Source organism: Phascolarctos cinereus, unplaced genomic scaffold (assembly GCF_003287225.1).
Source record: "Phascolarctos cinereus isolate Bilbo 61053 unplaced genomic scaffold, phaCin_HiC Scaffold_1;HRSCAF=81, whole genome shotgun sequence".
Classification (NCBI taxonomy): domain Eukaryota; kingdom Metazoa; phylum Chordata; class Mammalia; order Diprotodontia; family Phascolarctidae; genus Phascolarctos; species Phascolarctos cinereus.
Window position 1 is genome coordinate 141741012 of NW_027555514.1, and position 24059 is coordinate 141765070.

The following is a 24059-nucleotide window of genomic DNA, read 5'->3' on the forward strand; positions in this document are numbered from 1 at the left end:
CTCACTAATGGAGGTATGAGGAGAATCTGGATGTCACAACGGGGAGTAAGGAATATTCCAACTCCTCTGCCTCAACCAGTGAGCCAAGGATGAGTCAAGGTGCAGCCATCACTGGGGAGGGGGAGAAAGGGAGGTTGTGTCATCAGTGGAGAGAAAGGTTTCGGTAAGAGCTAGTATATGGAAGGAGTAAGAGAGGAAAAGATTTAAGATGAAGGGAAGTATGTTGCATATGGAACAGGCATTTCAGAGAATACAATTGAAGGGCTGGGTGATATTTGGTTTAAGCTTTGGTGTGGGATGGTTGAGGGGGATTGGAATGAGGAATCAGATGATGAGGAATGGGGTTTGGATGATTATCTATAGGAGTTAAGTGAAAGATACCACCAAAAGTGAGAATATTCATTACTGAGTAGAAGGTGCCACTCCTTTTCCCAACAGAAGTTAAAGATTAGGCTGAAGTTAAGTGTAGTATGAGATGGGAGGCACATCAATCAGATGGTCAGATGGAAGGCCCTACTTCATAATTCTTTTTCCCTTTTTAGGCAGGAAAGGGGCATAGCTGAAGATTGAAGTTGAAACCTGCCTATCTCCAAACTACCCTGTCACTGTACAGGGCAACACTATCTTCCCAGGCTCACAACCTAGGATCATCCTGTACTCCTCACTATTTTTCACCCCCTCCCCCGTATCCAATCTGTTGCCAAGGCCTGTCAATTTCACTTTTTTTTTTTCAATTTCACTTTTTAACATTTCCCAAATGCCTTCTTTGGTTACTAACTCTTCCCCCATCCATAGGTGTAAGAGGTAATTTCTTTCTTTCTATTCTATTTTGTGTTTGATATGACCTTTTAGATCTAACCCACATTATCAAGTTGAAGCTTGTCTTTATTTGTATAGTGTGAAGTGTTAGTCTAAACTCAATTTCTGCCAGATTGCTTTAGCGTTTTCCCAGTGGTTTCAATGAAGGGATGAGCTGATACAAGTTAGTGAGGGAAAAGTCTAGTGTGAATATTGGGTGGAGGGAATAACATGGTCAAATTTACACTTGGCAGCTGAATAGATGGACTGGACAGGGGAGAGACTTGAGGAAGACCAACCAGAAAGGTTGAGATGATGACAGTCTGAGCCAGAGTTGTGGATTTATGAGTGAAGAGGAGCCTCGAATTGGATAAATTTGTTGACCGAGAATGAGGAGCTGAGGATGATACCAAAGTTGCAGGTGACTTCCTGAATGAATGAGAGGATGGTGGTACACTTGACAGTAATATACAAGTTCAGAAATGAGCAGGGTGTTTGGGAAAAACTAATGAAATCAGTATTGAACCTATTAAGTTTAAGATGCCTACAAGATGAAAAGTTAATGAGTTCTGTTTTGGACCTATTGAGTTTAAGGTACCTACAAGACAACCAATTTGAGATGTCTTAAGTGGTAATTGGAAATGTGTGACTAGTTCAGGAAAAAAAGGCTGGATATTAAGATCTGAGAATTGTCTATATAACAATGATAATTGAACCAACAGGAGCTAATGAGATCACCAAGTGAGATAATATAGAGTGAAAAGACAAGAGAGCCCAGGACAGACTCCTGGGGCACACTCATAGTCAGTGTGCATAACATGAATGAGACTGAGAATCAATGACAGCAGAGGAAATCAGGAGAGAGTGGTGTCACGGAAATGTAGGGAGAAGAGAATATCCAGGAGGAAAATGTCAAATGCTAGATTGGCCAAGGAAGATTAAGATTGAGATTGAGTCATTAGATTAAGCAATTAAGAGATTAATGGTAATTTTGGAGAAGACAGTGTCAGTTTAATGATGAAGTCTGAAGCCACAGTAAGTACAGAGGTTTTAGAAGAGAATGAGAGGAGAGAAGATGGAAGTACTGACTGTATATAGCTTTCTCAAGGAGTTTAGTTGTGAATGGCAGCAAGATATGGGATGATAGCTCACATCAATGTGTAGGATCAAATATGCAGGATATAAATCAATGTGTAGGACACATTCTATAAGGGAAGTTGATCAGAGATGCTGGACCTAACACTCTGGGTTATGTCTGAGAATCCCAGACATTTCAACGACCTTGGCATTGAGCATTGGCATCAGCCCTCTCTTCCCTCCTTCCAATTATCTGACCTTCTGGCTCCCTCTGAAAGGCCTGATGATTATCCTGGGACTTTAGCCGTTCTCTGTCTGAACTTGTTAATAAGCCTCCTCTCTACAAGTGAGGACATTTCCCTGGCAGACATTGGTTTGCCCTTGCCCTGCTACATAGAGCTCCCACAGCTTGGAGTAATTAGGCCTTGTACGGAGTTTCCTTGTCCCAGCTCTGCTTTGTCTGTGGCATGCCTCTGACTGCTACAACCCTTTCTTAGCTCCCTATTAACTCCTCAAGTCTCATGGTAACTTCTTGGTATGACACTCATAAGGGTCCTCTTGTTTCTCATCGGATATATTGCCATATAGCAAAATAAACATTTTATTTTTGTCTTCTCTGGTTTCTTACATTGAACAAAGTGGCTTAGATTTGCCTTCACACTTATACTTGGATGAGATTGCTTCATTTCATGCTGAAGAGTTCCATGCTTGATGTTACTACACAGCTCTCATCTGAACAATGCTGCTCTTTTAAAGCTCATTCATACAGACAGAATCATTGCTCAATCAAGTGGAGTCATGCTTTATTCACACACATGACGTGACCTAGCAGAATAGCAACACTGGGTTTTTTGTTAAGCACTCCCCAAAAGAAAGCATATTTCAGGCATCTTAATTGACATGAGGGTCATAAAAGGAGTGACTGAGAAGTACTTAACTAAATACTTAAATAAACAAAAAATAAAATAAATAAAATAACAAACACAAAAGTAAAGGCAGAATTTGCTTTAATGTAAAACCAGGCTCTTAGAAATTCAAACTCTGAGGGGCAGTGAAGTGGCACAGTGGATAGAGTACCAGCCCTGGATTCAGGAGGACCCAAGTTCAAATCCGGCTTTAGACACCTAACACTTACTAGCTATGTGACCCTGGGCAAATCACTTAACCCCATTGCATAGCCAAGAAAAAAAAAAAAAAAAAAGAAATTCAAACTCTGCCCCTTATACTTAAAATGCTGGACTTGTAGTCAGGAAGATATGAGTTCAAATGCTGTCTCATGGCATTATTGTTTTAAGAATGACTTTGAGCAAATTAAGTCATTTTGACTATTATAAATACCCAAATTAACTATAAAGGACATATGAAGGGAGATACTATCTGCATCCAGAGAAAAAACTGACAAATAGAAGTATGTATAGAATAATTTTGCAAATACGTACTTATTTGTTTCTAATGGTAGCCATCTCTAGGGTGAGAAAGAGGTAAGGAAGAAAATAAAGAAAAAAATTTACATGATAACTTTATTATATATTTAAAAGGAACAGCAAATTGCATGTAGTTTCATGTGCAATTATCTTTTCTTTTTTATTATACTAGGTTATAGAAATGCTTGTTTTATTCCACAAATTAAAAATAAGATAAATTTATAAAATAACATCCAGTCTCAGATACCCACTAGCTTTGTGACCCTGGTCAATTTACTTAACCTCTGTCTGCCTCAGTTTCCTCCTCTGTAAAATGGGGATAATAATAGCATCTATATCCTAGAGTTGATGTGAAGATAAAATGAGATAATATTTGTAAAACACTTTTCAAACCTTAAAGCACTATATAAATGTTATCTATCATTATTATTTTTACTGAGGAGGCAAAGGGGGAGAACAATAATAACTCATTACTTTTGTTGACCTCCATTCATCTCTAGACCCTGGGCCTGAGAGACCCAATATGTGGTAGGTTAATGGAAAGTGGGGTGGAATTTAGGATAGGGGCTAGCCACAACAGTGGCTAACTTATTGTGCATGCCCAGTCAGCTGAGTAGTGACTTGGGAAACAATCTCTGGCACCATCCCATCCCATCCCAAAAGAGCTTTCATGGAAGGTTTTGTGGAGAGATACACAAGATATAAGCTAATAGTAGTCATCCAGCAAGCATTATTAAGTGCCTACTCTGTGTTATGCACTGTGCTTAGAGCTGGTAATACAAAATAAGGCAAAAGACAGTCCGTACTTTCAAAGAACTCATGGTCACCTGGGGGAGACAACTTGCAAAGAATGCCTAAATAAGACATATATGTATATGTATGTGTATACACACACATACACACATATGTATATGTCTTATTTATATATATATGTATATATATATATACACACACACATATATATGCACATATATATGATTAATTGGAGATAATCAACATAGAAAAGGCACTATCATTAAGAGGGAGATTGGGAAAGACTCCCTCTAGAAGATAGAATTTTACCAGAGACTGGAAAGTAGTTACGGACGCAAGAAGATGGAAAAGAAGTAGCTTCTTTAAGCTAAGCAGATCCTCACAAAGGCAAATTCCATAAATAATGTGCCTTATAAAAGAGTGGGATTTAATCATTTTAAGTTGTGGAATTTTAATGCATTTTTCATGTTTTCAAGGTGAATGGGGTATACCTTAAATAAACATTCCTATATTCTAGGTTTGAGGTACTAATTACAATGGTTGGAGAAGTACCAGTCTCTCCCACTAATTCCCTAATATTTAGTAGCAATTTTTTTCTAAGTAGATAGTTATGTGGCAAACATCATCTTCATGTTACCAAAAGAAGTAGCAGGAAAAAGTTGTGTGGTTGGAAAACCCACCACACAACTCATATATATGCTGTGTTTGTTTGTTTGTTTTAAGGATAAACTCTAGGGTATGAAGAATTGGACATGACTGAACAATAACAACAAAATATGTAGTAGGCTGGATCTCAGATAGTTAATGAGTGTAGAAAATGTGAAGGCTATTAGGGCCCCCTTATACGTTTTTGTGCTTTCAGTTGAAGGTCATGCTCATTTGGACTTGTAGGGTTTTGGTCTTCCCTCCATTCACCTTCAACAGAGAGATACAGGTACCAGCATCTATACGAGGATCACAGAACAAGTCATTGACAGCAATGTGAATTGAAGCTAAATTACTGCATTTTTTTGTAAAGAAAAAGTCCTGTTTGTGATATAGCTTCTTATCAGCAGTTGTACTTTTTTGGTCAACTATGAAGGTTTAGGAATACTAATTGGTCAGGGTACATATGAGGCTGAGCTAGTTAACAATATTTTTGGAATCATGACTGGTATTTTGGACATCTTCAACAGGTTACATACTCAGAATCCTTAGATTTGTGTGGCTAGTACCTGTGTTACAGTAAAGGGGAGAGAGGGGGAAATCTTATAATGTTCTTACAATTAGTCTAAAGATGCCATTGACCTTGGGGGATAGATGTTATCTCAAGTATGTGTGGGAGAGGCAGGGAAAGCCCTGTTCAGGTATTAATAATTATACTGCGAATGATCTTAGAAGAAAACTACTGTTATCTTAGGGTAGGGGTTGGAGAAAAACCCATTTGCTTTTTTTTTCAAACCAATTTTAAAAAAGCATAAGTTGTTTAGCTGTGTCCGACTCTTCCTGGCCCCATGTGGAGTTTCTTGGCAAAGATACTGAAATGGCTTGCCGTTTCCTTTTCCAGCTCATTTTATAGATGAGGAAACTGAGGCAAACAGGGTTAAGTGATTTGCCCAAAGTCACACACTAGTAAGTTTCTGAGACTGGATTTGAACTCAGGTCTTCCTGATTCCAGGCTAGGCCCTCTATCCACTGCACCACATAGCTGCCCAAAAAGACATACGTAAACCCTGTTAAATTTGTAGAATGTAAACTACAAAGTTACAAAGGCTATATTTCAAAGAAAGCTATGAACTCAATGTGTAAAGGAAAAAGAGTACAAGAAACAATACTTAATACAAATGTTTCCTCTTTCTAGGAAAATATTCTCTTAAAATAAGGGTTGTACTTAACAGTTTCACTATAGGGGAAGTGATAAAAAAAAAACCACACCAAAAAAACAAGGATCTAGTCCTTCACATGACTTTATTCCTACAAATAGAAATTCATAGATCAATAGTACCTGTAACCTAGAAGTGATTTACAGCAGTAAAAATAGGGCACTGACTAATGCATAGACTATGTGAGACACCTTGTTCTAACCACACAGTTCTTTTTTTTTCTTTTTGTAAGACAATTGGGGTTAACTGACTTACCCAGGGTCACACAGCTAATAAGTGTCAAATGTCTGGTCTGAGACCAGACAACCACACAGTTCTTAAAGGAACTCCTAGAGATACCCCCGTAGAACCTCGGGAGCCCCTGGTACTCAACATGAAAACTTTTGTATTTAAAATTATGCTAAAACTAGAGAATAACACATACTAGGACCTATCTTGGGTATTTGTCACATGAATAGCTGATTTACAACCACGTAATATTAAATATAGGTGTCACCTCAAGCTCATGGGAGGAGCATTTTCTTCTAACCAAGGGACTAGAGCTCTGGCTCATATAAGTTTCAGCTCCTTGGGGAGCCTGACCTCTAAAGGACATTACGCTTTTCATAAAACCTCTGCATCATGTCTTGTGCCCCTAAGTAGCACACTAGAGGGAAAAAAAATCTCTTTAACAAAATTTAAATTGATGGATTCTATAAAGGGGATGAATAAATATCTCTTAGAGAAAGATATACAATATACAAAGCAGATCAGGTTATAGGGCACCACAAAAGAAATGCTGACCATACAAAATACTCATGAGAATGCACTGATAAATACATGTAAGTGTTTGGGGCAGCTAGGTGGCACAGTAGATAAAGCTAGCTTGGAGTCAGAGAGACCCGAGTTCAAATCCAGTCTCAGACACCTACTGGGCAAGACCCTGGGCAAGTCACTTAACCCCCATCTGCCTCAGTTCCAGGGTTGTTGTAAGGATTAAATAAGATGATATTTGTTGGGTCCTTAGCACAGTAGTTGGTACTTAATAAGCACTGTATAAATGCTAGCTATTAGCTATTATTGTGGGTTCATTGAATCAATGTTACCCGACCCACTTAAAGTAACTACCTTAATCAGATAGGAACATCTTTATAGAGTCAATCAATAAAAGGCATTAAACTTTGAAAAGTCCTTAATCAGTTTAGAATGAGTGAGAATCATTGGATAATGAAATTAAACTACACAGAAAATGTATTGGAACTCACCGAATAAACTCAGTCATGCCCTATGGGTTTTAGATAAAACAGCGAGCCATTTCAGAACCTGGGCATTAGATGATTGAGCAGCAAACAGTCCTGCTTCCTCCTCCCAGAGGAAAAATGTCTCTCTCTCCACCCATCCCTTGACCAAAGGATGACCTTGTGAACTTTGAAAGTAAGAAGATTTTAGATTTCTCAGGGGTGGTTTAGCAGTATTCCTAGAACAGCTGAAGACAAATTAGACTTACTGAGGAAAAGCAACGTCAGATTTCTATAGTCTCTGCCTTCAAGATACTTGTAAAGATGCACCCACATGAAAAGAAGCATGAATTTGTCATACTTCAGCAGACCTTTGCTCTCAAGGATGCGGCTAATCCTTCCAACCTTGCAGATCACACCTCATCTGGCTCTTCTCATACTTATTACCCATATTGTCCTGTAACCACTCCAGGGGAGTTCTACCACTGCCCTGGAGACCTTTCTTAAGGTCTTAAAAAAATGTTTTTGTGAGTATAAGAATGTCTGTTGTCATCCTTCACTTTCCTTAGATGACCAACACCCCCCCCTTTCCTATTATACATTTCACGAATGAAATCCATTATGCAAAATCTTGCACACAGATCATCAATAGAAATACACTGTTGCCTTTGTGCCAACCATGTGTCTTTCCCTTGACCTCAGTAGCCTCTGCAATATACATAGTGTATTATCTGCATCAAAGTAATAGAAGGTACTATATAAGTTCTAAAAAAGTAGTACAAATGGTAAATGCTTTAGGATTTAAAAGGATAGAAATTAATTTAGGCAAATTAGTTGACTAGTGGATAGAGCTAAGAAGATCTGATTTCTGGAGCTAGGAAGATCTGAATTCGAATCCAGCCTTAGATGCTAACCAGCTGTGTAACCCTAGTCAAATGATTTAACCTCTGTCTCCCTTAGTTTCCTCAGCCAAAGAATGGGGATAATAATAGCACCTACCTCCCAGGGCTGTTGGGAGCATCAAGTGAGATAACATTCGTGAAGTCTTAGAACAGCATCTGGCACATAGTAGGTGCTTAATAAATGCTTGTTTCCTTCCTTCCATGGGCTGGGACAACTTCATGGAGAAGACAAATAAGATGCCTAAATGGGGGTTGGATGAAAATAAAATGATAGAACTACAGAATTATAAATGATGAAGTCACCTTGTTTAACTCTTCCCAAAAGGATAAATCCCTTACACCAAAACTGCAACTAGTGTAGCATTCACTTGAAGACTTCCAAAGTCAAAATACGCCTCTAAAGAACCCACACATGTTGATCAAAGTTCTGCCATCTGGAGCCACGTTTGATCCCTCTTCTATATTACAATTTTTCAAATATTTGAAGACCTCACAAATCTTTTCTAGGCTGAACAAATAAACATCCTCAAGTTGATATTCATATGGCATGAGCATCCATATTGTCTTCCTCTGGATTTGCTCTAGTTTGTCCCTAAAGTATGGTGCCCCAAACTGGATACGTGGCTCTTGATGTGGTCAGACCAGGTCAGAGTACATCCGATTGCTTTCCTTGCTTTAGGCATTGTACTTAAGGTTGTATATAATTCATCCAGATCAGATAACATTTTAAGCAGCAGAATGCTATTAGATTAGTTTGAAATTAATTGAACAATGATACCCAAGTGTCAACCTGAAGGGAGGTCACAGAAATTAAATACAGAATCTCAAATTGGAAGACACCACCTCCTTCAACCTCTTCTCCCCTCTAATTGGAGGGCTGAGAGTAGCAAACTCTTCCCAATTCCTTCTTTTGTGGAGGGCAGAAACTGACTGTCAGCTCACTCCACTTTGCATCTGCTTTTCTGCCTAGTTTCAACTCTATGGAAGAGGATGTCCCCTGGTATCCTCCCCATCCCTACCCCTAAGCTTTCCTGTCTCATTTTCTGTGCTGTCTCTCCCTTTAGATTGTAATCTCCTTGAGGGCAAGGACTGTCTTTCTTTTCATTAGTGATATTCTCTAGCCCTTAGCACAGTGCCTGGCATATAGAAGGTACTTAATAAATGTTTACTAGATTGGATTGGGAGGAGTTTTAGAGGCCATTCAGGTCAAATGTATCTGACCAAGAATAAATCTGACTAAGAATAAATTCCATCTATGGAATTACTGTCAAGTGGTTATTTGGCTTCCACTTGAAGAATTTTTGAAGGAACCTACTACTTTCTAAGGCAGCCTATTTCACTTCTGAAAAGATTTGACTGTCAGAAAGTTTTTCCTTCCACCAAGCTCAAATCTGTCTCTTCTTACAACTTCTAGCTCCTAGTTTTACCCTTTAAGGCCAAGGGGAATAAGTCTGACCTCTTCCGTATGACAGCCCTCTAAACATTTGAAGACAGTTATTGTGTATTCCCTAAGTCTTATCTGGATCCTTGCCCCCCATCTAAGATTTTTTAATAAGGCAGTGACATGATAAAAAGTGGTGTTCAAAAAATATTCAACCAGAAGAAGAGTTCAAAATGGAAGAATAAGTTAAAAGGCTATTGTTAATAATCCTAGAGTGATGAAACAAAACCTGAACACAGGTCATGATCCTGGAAATGGAAAGGAAATGAGAGACACAGGAAGCATTTCCAATGAAAAATTGATAGTGACTAATCTGATATGGGAATATGAAGAAGAGGGATGAGTCAAAGATGACTGTTAAGTGTTGAGGCAAAGTCACTGAGAGAATGACAAAAATAGGGCAGTCCGGAAGTGGAGTTATTTGGGGCAAGGTCAAGAATGTTAGGTTTTAGACGTGTTGAGTTTGGTATTGACAGCAGGACATACAAATGGGAACGTACAGTGGTAGTGGGAGATGTGGGAGCAAGAGCTTGAAGAGAGGGTAGAGGTAGAGATGTAAATCTGGCAATCATTTGCGTAGAGATAAGTAATTAAAGCCATACGATTGGATAATATTTCCAAGGGAGAGTGTAGAGAAAGAAGAACTGAACCTTTAGGAGAGTCTAGATAGTTATGTATTTGTCAATTTTCATGTCTCCCTTGTTGTTGTGTAGTTGTTGTTTCATGTCCAACTCTTTGTGACTCCATTTGGGGTTTTCTTGGCAAAGATACTGGAGTGGTTTGCTATTTTCTTCTCCAGCTCATTTTGCAGATGAGGAAACTAAGGCAAACAGAGTTAAGTGACTTGCCCAGGGTCACACATCTACTAAGTATCTGGGGGCAAATTTGAACTCAGGAGGATGAGTCTTCCCGACTCCAGATCCAGCATTCTATCCACTGTGCCACCTTGCTACTCCTCTTCCTTCTTACCTACTTATTATAATGACCCTGCATCAAAAGGGAAGGTAAAAGATATTTTGAGTTAGAGAAAGAATGAAAGAAGGATGATGATAAACACTAGAAATATTTTCTGACCTATAGTCAGAAATTTTAAAATATGTACTATTTTAAAATATGTGATATCCCTAGAAAATCTACTACAGGATGATGGCAGTCTTTAGTTTCGTGTTCTTTCGTGATAACTGTTTTGTGACTTGGGTAGGTAGGTTCTGTGTTATCTTTTTTTGAATGCCTTCTCTAGTATTGAGAGAGAGAGAGACCAAAGAAATTTCAGTCTTGATCAATTATTAGAATGATATTAATATTTTATATGCAAATATTAATATATGTATGTATTTTGTTCATTCTTTGTTTTTTATAAGCTTTTGAGTTTTAAATTTTTCTCCCCCTTCTTCTCCACCTCCCTCCCCAAGACAGCACATAATCTGATATAGGCTATACATATACATTCCTATTAAACATATTTTCACATTAGTGATGTTGTAAGAAAGAATTAGAACCAATAGGAAGAACCAGAAGAAAGAGAAAAAACAAAACAGAAGAAAAAATAGCAAATAGTATGCTTCTATTTGCATTCCAACTCCATAGTTCTTTGTTTGGATGTGGATAGCATTTTCCATCATGAGACAGACCTTTGGAGTTGTTTTGGAGTTGTGTAATGCTGAGAAGGGCTAATTCTATCAAAGTTAATTGTCACACAATGTGGCTGTTAACTGTGTACAACATTCTCCTGCTTCTTGCACACTTCACTCAGCATCAGTCCATACAAATCTTTCCAGGTTTTTCTGAAGTCCGTCTGTTCATCATTTCTTAGAACACAATAGTATGTTCCATTACATTCATATACCACAACTTGCTCAGCCATTCCCCAATTGTTGGGCATCCCCTCAATTTCCAATTCTTTGCCACCACAAAAAAAGCTGCTATGAATATTTTTGTATGTGGGTCCTTTTCCCATTTTTATGATCTCTTTGAGATAGAGCCCTAGAAGTGCTATAGCTAGGTCAAAGGGTATGCACAATTTTATAGCCCTCTGCGCATAGTTCCAAATTGTTCTCCAAAATGGTTGGATCCAAATGTTAATATCTTAATATGACTAGTTAATGTCAATATTTTAGATGTAAATTATTTTTGATATAAATGTTTTGATAAATGCCATATACGTTGGAGCTCTATTTCCTTAGACTTCCCTCCTTTGATGTAGATTCTTATTTAATCATTTATCAAGTAAGTAAGTTGAAATTGAATTATGTAGTCTGTTTTTTTTCATAAAGAGGAAGAGTTTCTAGAGATGATGATTCCCAAAGATGTTGAAATTTGAGCAATTTAGACAAAGTCTGTTTTTTAGCCATAAGTTTCATTTTCTTAAATATTTGAAATCATTGACTTTCTATCCCACTTAATCACCATATAGTTTTTTCTTCCCAGAGTATATTTCCAATTCCTTAGTATTTTCTCATACATTTTATTTTCTAACCCTTTAATCTTTTTTGTGGCTTTCTCCTTGATAGTTAAGTCATCCTCAGTCCTTTTTAGTTGCAGAGCCTGAAAATGGACCCAACACCCTAGAAAGATGTGAATCAGTGCCTTCCTATGATAGTATGATGGGAGGATTTGCCAAAGTTTTGGCATTTTAAGCTGCTATACTTGTATGAGGATGAGGAAACTGAGGCAGAGGTTAGCTGGCTTGCCCAGGGTCACTCAGCTATTAAGTGCACTAATAATTAAGTTAACTTTTATGAACCATTTAAAATATGATTCTTTGCACCTTCTACCTCTTTTTCCACAAAGGAAGAAGATTCATAAGACTAAGAGGCATTTGTTATTTTTCTTATTTCATGAGTTACCATGAAATACATACATAATAATAAGAACCATTACTAGGTCAATTGGGACTAAATCACTGTAGTCTCTCTTTTTCTAATAAGAAGTACTTCTCAGCTGTGGACCTGCATACATGGACTTCATATAGTTGCTGATCACAGGAATCTAAATCTTCATTAAATTCTCCACAATTTGGGCCTTAAACTGGTTGTCTACTTTGCAGATGATCCACAGAACATGACTAAGTTACTTCAGCCAATCCAAATTTTCTTCTTGTCATTCTAGTTCATCTAAGAAAGGGTGTCACTTAATTCAAAGTGTTTGGTTGATTGAGAGTTGTCTTTATGTCTTTAGGGTATCAAAGCATTTTATTACTGAGCATTAAAGCATCTTATTAAGTGAAATTGGGTGACCATTTAATCAGTCACCCTTCCCCTATTTTTAAGTATGTGCTATCCCTAGAAAATCTACTGGAGGGTGTTTGACAGTCTTTAGTTTCTCAGTTCTTTTGTGATAGCTCTTTTGTGACTTGGGTAGGTTCTGCATTATCTTTTTTTTCAATGCCTTAGTGGGGGGGAGGGGAAGGGAGAGAGAGAGAAGAGAGAGAGAGAGAGAGAGAGAGAGAGAGAGAGAGAGAGTGAGAGAGAGAGAGAGAGAAAGAGAGAAGGGAGAAATGAAGGAAAGAGGAGAAAGGAAAAAAACTGTGTGACACAGTTTTAATGTTTTAATAAGTTGACCTCTTGGTTGCAAAAGACCTGTTGTAGGGGCAGCTAGGTGGCACAGTGGATAGAGCACCGGCCCTGGAGTCAGGAGGACCTGAGTTCAAATCTGACCTCAGACATATAATACTTCCTAGCTGTGTGACTGTGGGCAAGTCACTTAACCCCAATTGCCTCACTAAAAAACAAACAAAAACAAAAGACCTATTCTATCCCCAAATAAAGAAAAGAAATAAAGAACAGAAAATCATGCCTGTCTTCTGGCCCTGTGCAGATTCCCTTTAGCATGTGAGGCTGTTCCCACAGGAATTAGAGACTTGGGGTTGTCAACCCTTACCATTCAGGTGAGAAACAGAAGCAATTTGGCTTGGTAATTATATAGCAACACTGGCCCTCTAATTCAAGAAGGGCTGGTGTTTTCACTACCTCTCATTCCCGTGAAGAGGCTACCTTGGATTCAGTTGTATGCCAGGTATTACAACAAAATCAGCACTGGGGACAGGGGTACTAGGGTATTTCATCCTCTCCCTTTCTGACTAAAGGTGCTGTTCTATACAATGTTGTTACTGTATAAATTATTCTCCTGGTTCTGCTCATTTCACTCTCTCAGTTCATACAAGTCTCCCTGGATTTCTCTAAAATCATACTTTTTTTCCATTTCTTATGGCACAACAGTATTCCTCTGTAATTGTATTCCCAGTGTTTATCACAGTGCCTAGAACACAGTAAAAATTTAAGAAATGCTTCATTATCTATCTATTAATTCATTCATGTGTCTTTGTAAATGCCATATTAATAGAATAACTACTATGCTTTATATTTTGATTTGATTTAGCAGTAGATTTTCTAACTCAATTAAAAAAGCATTACCTCAAATGTCTATTTTAAAATTGTATATTTTTTCATTCAGCAAAATTCTCTCTTCCATCCTTCCACTTCACCCAACTAGGAACAAAATAAAAACAAAACCCCTTTTACCAATATGTATAGTCAAGCAAAATGAATTTCTGCATTGGCCATGTCCAAACACACATATACTCATACATACATACCTGTACATACACACACACACATTTCACATAGAATGCATACATGTACATGTCTGTATATGCCTATATGTATAGGTACATATGTATGTGTATGTGCATATACGTATATATGTCTCATTCTCTACTCTGAGTCCTTTACCTATCTATCAGGAGGTGGGTAGCATGTCTCATAGTCCTCTGAAATTGTGGTAGATCATTATACTGATCAGAGTTTCTAATTTTTTCAAAGTTGCTTCTCTTTCCTATATTATTGTCAATATAGTGTATATATATAATGTATACACAAATATATAGTTTTGCACGTATATACACACATATTTAGTATGTTATACATATATAGTTGTAGTTACTTATATTTATACTTATATAGTTATACATAACTATATAGATATGTGTTTATATATAACTATATTATATATATTTTTCTCATCGTTTTGTTCATTTCACTCTTTTGCTTCATATAAATCTCCTAGGTTTCTTTAAAACCATCCCCTTCACCATTTCTTATAACAAAATAGTATTCTATCACATTTATTAACTTGTTCATTCATTCCCTAGTTTATGGGTAACCTTAGATTCTCATTTTTGCCATCTCAAAAAATCCTATAATTTTTGTACACCTCTTTTTGTATATCTTTAGTAGAGTTTGTTTTGCTTGAGAATAAATCTCTCCTTAGTCTACTCTCCCTCTAATTTTCCCTTTTCTCCTTTTCCCCTTTCCGGCTGTGTGAAGTGTATTTCTGTACCCAGTTGTGTGTGTGTTGTTCTTCCCTTCTTTGCCCAGTTTAGTTGAGAGTAAGGATCAAGTATCAACCACTCCCCCACCCTGTCTTCCTTGTCTGAATAGATGACTATTTGCACACCCTGATTACATGAGATTAATTTTCCCTAACTTTCCTTTCCCTCACCACCCCCAATGTATTTCTTTTCTCCTCATTTTCCATTCTTCTCTTCAGATCATCAAGTCATTAGACACACTCCCTGGTCTATTCTAATTAGATCCCTCTATGAGCCTGATGACAATAGGATTCAGAAGGGATATATGTAACATATCCTCATATTAGAATGTAAATAACTTATCCTTACTTTGTCCCTTATGATTGTTTGCATTTATCTTTTTATATTTCTCTTAACTTCTGTGTTTAAACTTCAAAGTTTCTACACATCTCTGGTCTTTTCATCAGGAATGCTTAAAAGTTGTCTATTCCATTAAAGATCCATATTTTTTGCCCCATAGTATTATAGTCAGTTTTGCTGGGTAAGATATTCTTGGCTGTAAATCTACGTCCTTTACCTTCTGGAATATCATATTCCAAACTCTCCAGTCTTTTTAGTGGTGGTTACTAAATCACGTGTGATCCTCACTATGGTTCCTTTGTACTTGAATTCTTTATTTTTGGCTGCTTGCAGAATTTTTCGTTGATGTGGAAGCTCTGGACTTTGGTTATAATGCTCTTGGAAAGTTTTTATTCTGATGTTTCATTTCGTAGGTGACTGGCGGATTCTTTCCATTTCTTTGTTCTCAGCTTCTAAGAGATAAGGGCAGTTTTCTTTTAAGATTTCTTAAAATGTGATGTCTAGGCTCATTTTTAGTCTTTTTCCAATGATTCTTAAAACTTTTTACTTCAATCTATTTTCTAGGTCACTCGTTTTTATTATGAGGTAAGGTATTACATCATCATCATCATCTTCTTCTTCTTCTTCTTCTTTTCTTCCTCCTCCTCTTTTTATTTTTTGTCTTTTGGCTTAGTTTTAATATTTCCTTTTGTCTTGTGAAGTCATTGTCTTCTATTTCATCCATTCTGATTTTCAGGAAGTTGTTGCTTAGGCAAGATTTTGTATCTTTTGTGCCGAGTTGATTTTTTCCCCTAATTTTTCTTTCCATGGCTCTCATTTCTTTTCTAACTTTTCCCTCTAGCATTCTTTTTTTCATTGATGAAAACATTTTAAAACATTTTTAAAAATACTTGCTTCATTTCTTCCAAGAAATCTAATTTAATTTTTGCCCAAGTCATGTTTTTCTTTGAGGCTTTGCTTGTAGATATTCTGGAGACATTCTCTTTTTTTGGATTTGTGTCTTGAGCATCCTTTTTACCATAATCATTTTTATTGTGGGATTCATTTTTTGTTTGCTCTTTCTTACAGCCTATTTCATGACTTCAGAATGGATGTTGGAGTTGGGCTCTGCCACCATTTTAGAGAGAAAGTCTGGGCTGCTTCTATTGTTGCTTTCATGGGGCATTGAGTGTGGTATTATTCCAAGATCTCAGGGGCAGCTCAGCGTAGAGACCTGTAAGTTTTCAGTGCTCCCAAAGTGCTCTGATCTAAGGCAAAAATCTGATTGTTGCTCTCCTCACTGACCTCTGCAGGTTTCTGACCTTGGTTTGGGTCTGAGCAAGAGTAGACTGTTGCTTAACACAGCCACTGTTAGCCAGCTAGGAAGCTCTGTTGGTTCTGAGTGACAGAATTTCAGGCTCCCCTTTGATCTAGGACTGCTTTCATGGTTATTCCTTTGCAGTCTTCAGACTGGTCTATAAGCTGGAACTGCTATACTCCTGGGGTCAGAGTCACACTGCTGCTGTTTCCTTCTGGACTTACTCCCCTCAGCCCGTGGTAGCTTTTTACCTTAGAATGTTACTCCTGGGTGCAGCTCTCCTTCCTCAGTCTGCCCTGTATCTATAACCTGAAACTGGTCAGTAGGTGACAAAGCTGCCAGTTTCCATTTGTTGCCCAGATCCATGGCTAGTTCTGAGGGTCCCCTTCTTTGGATCAGGACCTCCTTTTGCCCTGGTGAACAGTCTTTCCCTGCCTGCTACCATGCTGTATGTGTAGTGTACTCACCAGATTCTGTCCCCAGGTCCATAGACTTTCCTGTCTGTCTCCTTATGTTGGACTCAGCAAGGAAAAAAAAAACCTTCTCTCTGTGACTTTTTATTCTAATTCTTGGTAAGGATTCAGAATTCTAGATCCATCTGGAGAGATTTCATTGGAGGAGCTTGGTCATACTGCTTCCTGCTTCTCTGCTACCTTGGCTCCACTCAAATCCTAATGTCTAGAGAGATTTTCCCATTTTTCTTGCTTCCTAGTTTTTTTTTCTTTCCTCTTTGTGACTTCACCAATTATAGTGCCTATCTAAGCATATACATACATTTATGAGTCTAAATAGTTAAGGGCTCTGAAATATAAAAAATCAGATAATTAAGATAACTGGAACTCAAATCAAAAAGATTAAATTGAACACAAATACATTTAATTCAATTCAATATTTATTAGGCAACTATAGAGAATTGTGTTAAGGGTTGAGGGAGATCGAAAGATTACATAAGATATAGTCCTTGCCCTCACAGAGATTACAATATAGTAAGGGGATGTGGCACATACACAAATAGCTATCATACAAACTAAAGCATAAATACATAAAAGAGGTATAAGATGTTATGTAGTACATTTAAATTTAAAAAATCATCTGAAAAAGTATGAAGTTCAAGAAGACGTGGGTTGTTAGTGGTTCATTGAAAAAAATTGGGACAAGGGTGTTAGTTGGCCACAAACTTAATATATTGACAAGTAAGGTAGCTGCTAAAGAGCTAACATAACAGAACCATAGTTTCTAAATAATAGGAAATTATAATCTCAAAATGTTAAAAAATTACCTCTGAGGTTTTATTTAACTCTGAGTGGGTGGCATTTTTTAAAAAAGAAAGACATCTAGAAGAGGAAGGCATCCAATATGGTGAGTTTAAAACACACACACAGAATATGTATGTGTGTATGTACATACATATATATGTATATACACACACATACTATGCAAACACAGGGTAATATGGAACAGTTGAAATACCTGGCTATGTCTAGTTTGAAGAAGATTCATGTGAGGCATGATAGCATTCTTCAAAAATCTAAGGGGGTATATAACTTGCGTTGTGCTGTGCCAGAAGGCAGAAGTAGAGCCACTTTGTAAAAATTATGAGAACTTAGATCTTGGTAGAACTTTTTAACAAGTACAGCTTGTCCAACAATGATACCTTCTGAGGTACATTGTCCAACAACGGAACCTTGCTTTGTGAAGTAATGAACTCTTCATCACTGGAAATATTCAGTCATTCTGGGTGATCATCAGGAATGTTACAGAAGGGTTACTTCTAAAGGTTGCATTAGGTAGGAAATTAGTCCAGATGGATAGAGTTAGAGCTGAAAATTCAAATTATTTCAGAAAAGTACTAATGGGAAAAATTGAAAGTTTTATTGTCAGTTTATGTTACATCATGTATTTACTATGGATTAGAATAAAATCAAGTGTTATTTACTTGGCTAAAGTGTAAAATATAAGCCCAAGATTGAGAAATTCTTTATCATTATTGTTTAATTGTGGAAAACAGGGCATAGAGGATACTGGTTAAACCACAGAAAGCATAATAAATATTCTCAAGTGGCATTCTTCGATGAATATAAATGTATTCCACAAAAACTGCATGGTTTAGCAGGGATAGCCAACAAAGAAAATTTAGTTTTCATCTCTCAGAGCTTTTAAGTGTGATTATTTCTGGTTGGCTTGCTTTTTAAACTATCTAACTTTATATATAGAGAGAGCATGCACAAAAGATATTCTTGTTTCTTCTTATACCCACCATTTATTTATCTATTTATAACAAGATTTGTAATAGCTTGATAAAGAATTTTTTAGTCATAATAACTCTGAAAGACTGTCTACTAAGGCAGGCAGTGGTTACAATTGGTTTTAATAGAAACAGTGCTAATCCATCCCTAATGTAACCAAGTATGCTTAGAGTACCAAAGTATATGCCTTTAAAAAAAATCTGAACAGTTCTAGGAATCATACAAATGGTTTAGAGTTCATATATAATTCATAATTTATACAAATTACACTTGCAAGTAAATATAACAAAATTATCATCCCTCCAGAAGGCTTCACCAACCTCTGAGGTACTAAATTCAATGAGAACAATGGGAACTATCTTACCTAATTTTTATATATCCCTTAGGCATGGCACGTAGGTGCTTGATGTATGTTGAATAGAATTTACTTAATCTGACTTCCCCCAGGAGGTTAAGAGTTAGTAAAAGAAATCAATCATTTTTCTTTCTGTTGCCATTTTTATTTGTCCCTAGAAAGTGGACAAATGGCTATTTGCAAGATATCTACTCCAAATCATTAATAAAGAGAAACAGCAGAAGTAGAGGGATCAAAAGAGGAAATGCTAAGGGGAAAAAAAAACAGTTGAGAGGAACAAAGAGTGGTAAATTCAAAAGTCAATATTATAACAATTTAAAAACAATTTTGATCTTGGTTACAAAAAAGTATCCAAGAATTAAAGTATCTTACTTGGTTTAGGTAGAAAGAAGACATAAGCATATATGCATATCATCACTTTGTCAACCATACAGCATCACAGAAATGTCTACTAATGCTGCTGCTGCTGCTACTACTACTACTGAACAGAGGTTAGACAGCAATGTAATTTGTAAAGATGTTTTCTTGAAATTAAAATTTCAGTGAAAGATTAACTTCACAAATTATGTCTATATGTGTATCTACATATTTACATACTGATTTCCATTAAAAGAAGGCTTAATCTGGTTTAAACATTTCCTAATAAAAAGGACATGCAGTACTTATTAGATTAACACAATATAAGATTATGATGAAAAATTAAAACAGTGCTATATAACTCTTTGACCTTTTCTTTCCTCATAAAATTCCCCTAACTTTCCACTGACTTATGTTCTGATGATTTTCAAAGTCAGTTCCCTGGAAGATCCCAATGGGAATTATTCAAATTTCATATTCCTATGTATTCCCAGAAATATTGAGAGAATAGTGATAAAAAGAAATATTGAGACATAAATCCTTTTAAGGGCATTGGAAAGTATTATATTACAAATGTAATCTCCAAACTTGGTTCCATGATCTTGTGTACTTGTGTGTACTTTTCCAGGAAATGATTTTTCTATAAACATTTTTGGAACATCTAGTATTCTTAAGGCAATGTCAGAGGGACACAGTGGTAATTAGAATCTTCTTCCTCAAAGAGTTTATAATCTACGTATCTGCAGAAAGTTACTGTGATTTTAGTGAATGAAGTATTAGCCTAGGAGTTAGGAGTCTTGTGATGTGACAGGAGTATAATACACTGGATAGAATATTAGCCTGGGAGATAGGAAGAGCTGCATTCACATCTCACTTCAGATATTTACCAGATGCATTACCCTGGGTAAGTCACTGTCCTCTTGACTTTGTTTTCCTCACCTGTAATAGTTAATGTTCTTACCTCAGAGTTGTGAGGATTAAATGAAATAACATACGTCAAGTGCTTTGCAAACAACATAAAAAGGTGCTAGATAAATGTAAGCTGACATCATCACTATCATCTTGTGCTGAAAAGAGCATGGACTCTAGGAAACTGGGAGCCCTGAGAATTACTCACAGCTCCTGACACTAGATAACTGTGTAACTTTGGATTATTCAATTAACCTCCTCAAGCCTCAGTCTCCTCCTCCATAAAATGAGGAGTTGGATTATATGGTCTCTTAGATCTTCCCACATTAAAATTTGGAATCTGAATGATAACAAACAACTTATTCACGGTAACTACATCATTCAACCATCTAACCAACTGGTTAGGTATGCACCCATACCTCTATATACCGTAATCAGAGAATTCTTGAACTGAAAGAATTAAACTACTTCTAGTTACTTCCAAATAAAATAAAGTATAAATAAAAATTATATCATAAAATCTTTTAAGCTATTTTTTTTAGTACTCTTCTCTTTTGCTGTTTCATTTCCACTATTCAGTGCTGGAATCTTAATTTTTTCCCCCTCTCTCTCCACTTTCAAGATATAATGCATTTTAAACTTTTACCTAATTTTTTTTATATGATGCTGGATTTTTTTGTAAAATAGTAATTTGATGGGCTTTTTTCCCCTTTTGAAGCTACGTGAATAAATACATGATTATAATACTCCACACTGGTTTGAGGAGACTGAATTTCAAAACATGGAGTGTTCTCAGATACATCTTCAAATAGACTATTTTATTGATTCAAACTGGTCACATAGAGTCAATGATTATAATTGATTCTTAATTCTCAAATGCCTCTCTACTTGAATAAGATTTTAAAGAGTTTAGTTTTCTAGACCATTAAAGTTTATCATCTTGCTTTTTGATAAGAAGGGTATCTCACAAAGAAATGCCTTTTCCTTTTTTTTTTTTATCCAGTCAGGCAGTTTTTCTTTTATTTCACAAGCTCAACTAAATATCTTTGGACCACTAGGGTGGAAAGCAAGAAATAGTAACAGTGGCTTTGGGGATGAAAGGTGGTTTAAATTATAATTATGTGATGTCCTAGTGTGGGAGTGATTGATTTTCCAATGCCACCACTCTGTTGATAGCTGAAACTTTTGGATTGGTTGGAAAGAATGCTACGTTTGGACTCAGAAGTCTGTCCATGGTTTGAATCCAGATGTGGCTTTTGAGAGAGTCATTTAAACTTATGAGTCTCACTAGTCTGTTTCTTCATCCATAAAATGAAAAGGTCGAAATAGATGATCTCTAATGTCCCTTCCGGCTCTATATCAATGATCTTTTATGACTTATCCTTTTCATTTCTTTCAGACTGAAGACCTAGGTGGCATTCCAGCAACACTCACGCTTCACCTGGGGTGTAACTTTGACCCTCCCTTGTCATAGTGGGATTGGCACATACTTTACTCTTGACATGCCATCAGAACCTACAACACCCAACTTCGGGTGACTCTTAGGTCCGACACCCACCACCATCACCATCATGCCCAACCATCCCAGCCACCATCTTCCTAGACCTAGACTCTTCCCCATCCCTCCCCTTTCTTACGAGGGCACCCAATGGGTGGGGCCAATACGACAGTGGGAGGAGCCTAGGGCGGACACATTTAAAGAAAGAGAGGGCAAGGGGAAGAAAGAGAGGGGGAGAAGAAAGAGAAGAAGAGGGGGGGAGCGGGTGGTGGTGTCCAATGACAAAGCCCAGGGGTGGGCGCCGGGCGCCATTTTGTTCGGGGCGGCAGGATATCCACCCGCGTCCTCCGCCCTCGGAGGCTGAGGGGGAGGGGCGGCGGCGGAGGCGAGAAAAGTAACGAAAGAAGTGCCGGGCGGGAGGCAACAGCAGCAGCCACCGCCGCCCCGGCGGAGGACGACGCGGGGGAGGGCGGGAGGCAGCCGAGGCAGCGGCGGCCGCGGCCGTCCCGAGGAGGCACCCATGCGGCGCAGCGTGAGGAGGCGGCGGCGGCGGCCCCAGGCGGCCCCGGCGGCGGCGGCGGCGGCCGCAGGCGGCGGCACCCGGGCCAGGGGAGGTGACGGGCTGGCGGCGGAGCGGGAGGAGAAGGTGGTGTACTCGCGCTCGCAGCTGTCCCTGGCCGGCAGCACCAAGGCGCTGGGCGACGCCTTCAAGCTCTTCATGCCCCGCAGCACCGAGTTCATGAGCTCGGACGCCGAGCTCTGGAGCTTCCTCTGCAGCCTCAAGCACCAGTTCTCCCCGCACATCCTCCGCAGCAAGGACGTCTACGGCTACTCGTCCTGCCGGGCCCTGGTCCCGGACCCCCCGGGACCCCCGGCCGCCGCCAATAGCCATCCCGCTCGCGGCGGGGAGCCGCCGTCGCCGCTGCTGCCACCGCCGCCGTCCCGCCGGCCGGCCCCCGGCGCGGCAGCCAGGAGGAGGCGCCGAGGAGCCGCAGCCGCCCGGAGAGTCAGGAAGCCGCCGCCGCTGCCCCACCAGCCCCAGCCCGCGCCCCCGCCGCCGCCGCTGCCCCCGCCGCCGCCGCCCGGCCTGCCCGCGCCCCCGTGCTCGCCCCAGCCGCCGCCGCCGCCGCCGCCGCTGCCCCAGGCGGGCAGCTTCGGGGGCCGGACCCTGGAGGAGATCTGGAGAGCCGCCACGCCGGTGCTGACCACCTTCCCCACCATCCGCGTCGGCCACGACGTGTGGGGCGAGCGGAGCCTGGCGGCGGCGCGGCGCAGAGCCCAGCAGGTCCTGCGAGTGAACCTGGAGCCCGTGGTGAGGCTCCGCCGCTTCCCCGTGGCCACGTCCTGAGACTTGAGAGCGGACCGGCCCCCGCCGACCCCTCCCCGGCTCCCGGCTCCCGCCTCCCGCCTCCGTCCCTCTCCTGTGCGCCCCGGCCCGGCTCCCCGTGCGCCGTCCCTCAGCGGGGACCCTGCTCTTCCACTTCGTGGGATACCCGCCGCCGTTCTTCCCCACTTTTCACCCCAAGGAGTCGATGCCTCCGGTACCGGTACCGCCGCCGCCGCCTCCCTTGGGGACTGAGCTTCCGCCAGGAGAAATGAACAAGTGTCAGTCTAGTGTTTACAATTCCGGCCCGGACCGCGTCCCCTTAGTGCACTTTATGGGCAAAGAAGGTTCATCTGATTGCTTATCTCCGCACCCCCTGCTCCCCCGTCCCGGGATGAAGGAACTGTCCGGCTCTGCTCCTCTCCTTCTTCACCTTGATCCCGCGGGATGGAGGAGACACACCTGGACTCCCGAAGGGGCAGGACCACATCCTTCCCCCACCCCTCACCCCAGACTGAGAAGTCGCCTGGACTCTAGGGGGCAGATCCGTTTTATCCCTTTTGGACTCTACCTCACTGGTCTGGAAGTCCACCGAAGAAGTCATTATTGTTCCAAAGGAATTTTGTTTCATGCTTGTATAATAAAGCCAGATTTTACTTAGCTTGTTTCTTTTCCACCACCACCACTACCGCCACCCCTCTTTCTGGACGGAGGATCATGGATGTTTTGTGGTATTGCACTAATATGTGCTCAGGGTATTCTGAATCCCATGTGTTCCCCAGTTTTTACTGGCTCCTGGAGCTTTGACCTAAGTATACGTTTTTAAAAGGTTCAGGGCTTTTATGACTGTTATTGGTGCAAGGATTTGTATGGCTTTGAGCTTCATGGGCTCAGTGATTATAAAGAGTCACAAAATAGAACTGTTTAAACA

General features: G+C 39.4%; 1 protein-coding gene across 1 annotated transcript; it reads left to right on the forward strand.

Annotated features, from left to right (window-relative positions):
• Nucleotides 1-20095: 20095 nt before the first annotated feature.
• Nucleotides 20096-23242, forward strand: CCDC71L (coiled-coil domain containing 71 like). The gene is made up of 2 exons (XM_078154406.1): nt 20096-20301; nt 21706-23242. Exon 2 carries the CDS (start codon nt 22325-22327, stop codon nt 23150-23152), a length of 828 nt encoding a protein of 275 aa, XP_078010532.1. The 5' UTR covers nt 20096-20301; nt 21706-22324; the 3' UTR covers nt 23153-23242.
• The last annotated feature ends 817 nt before the right edge of the window (nt 23243-24059 follow it).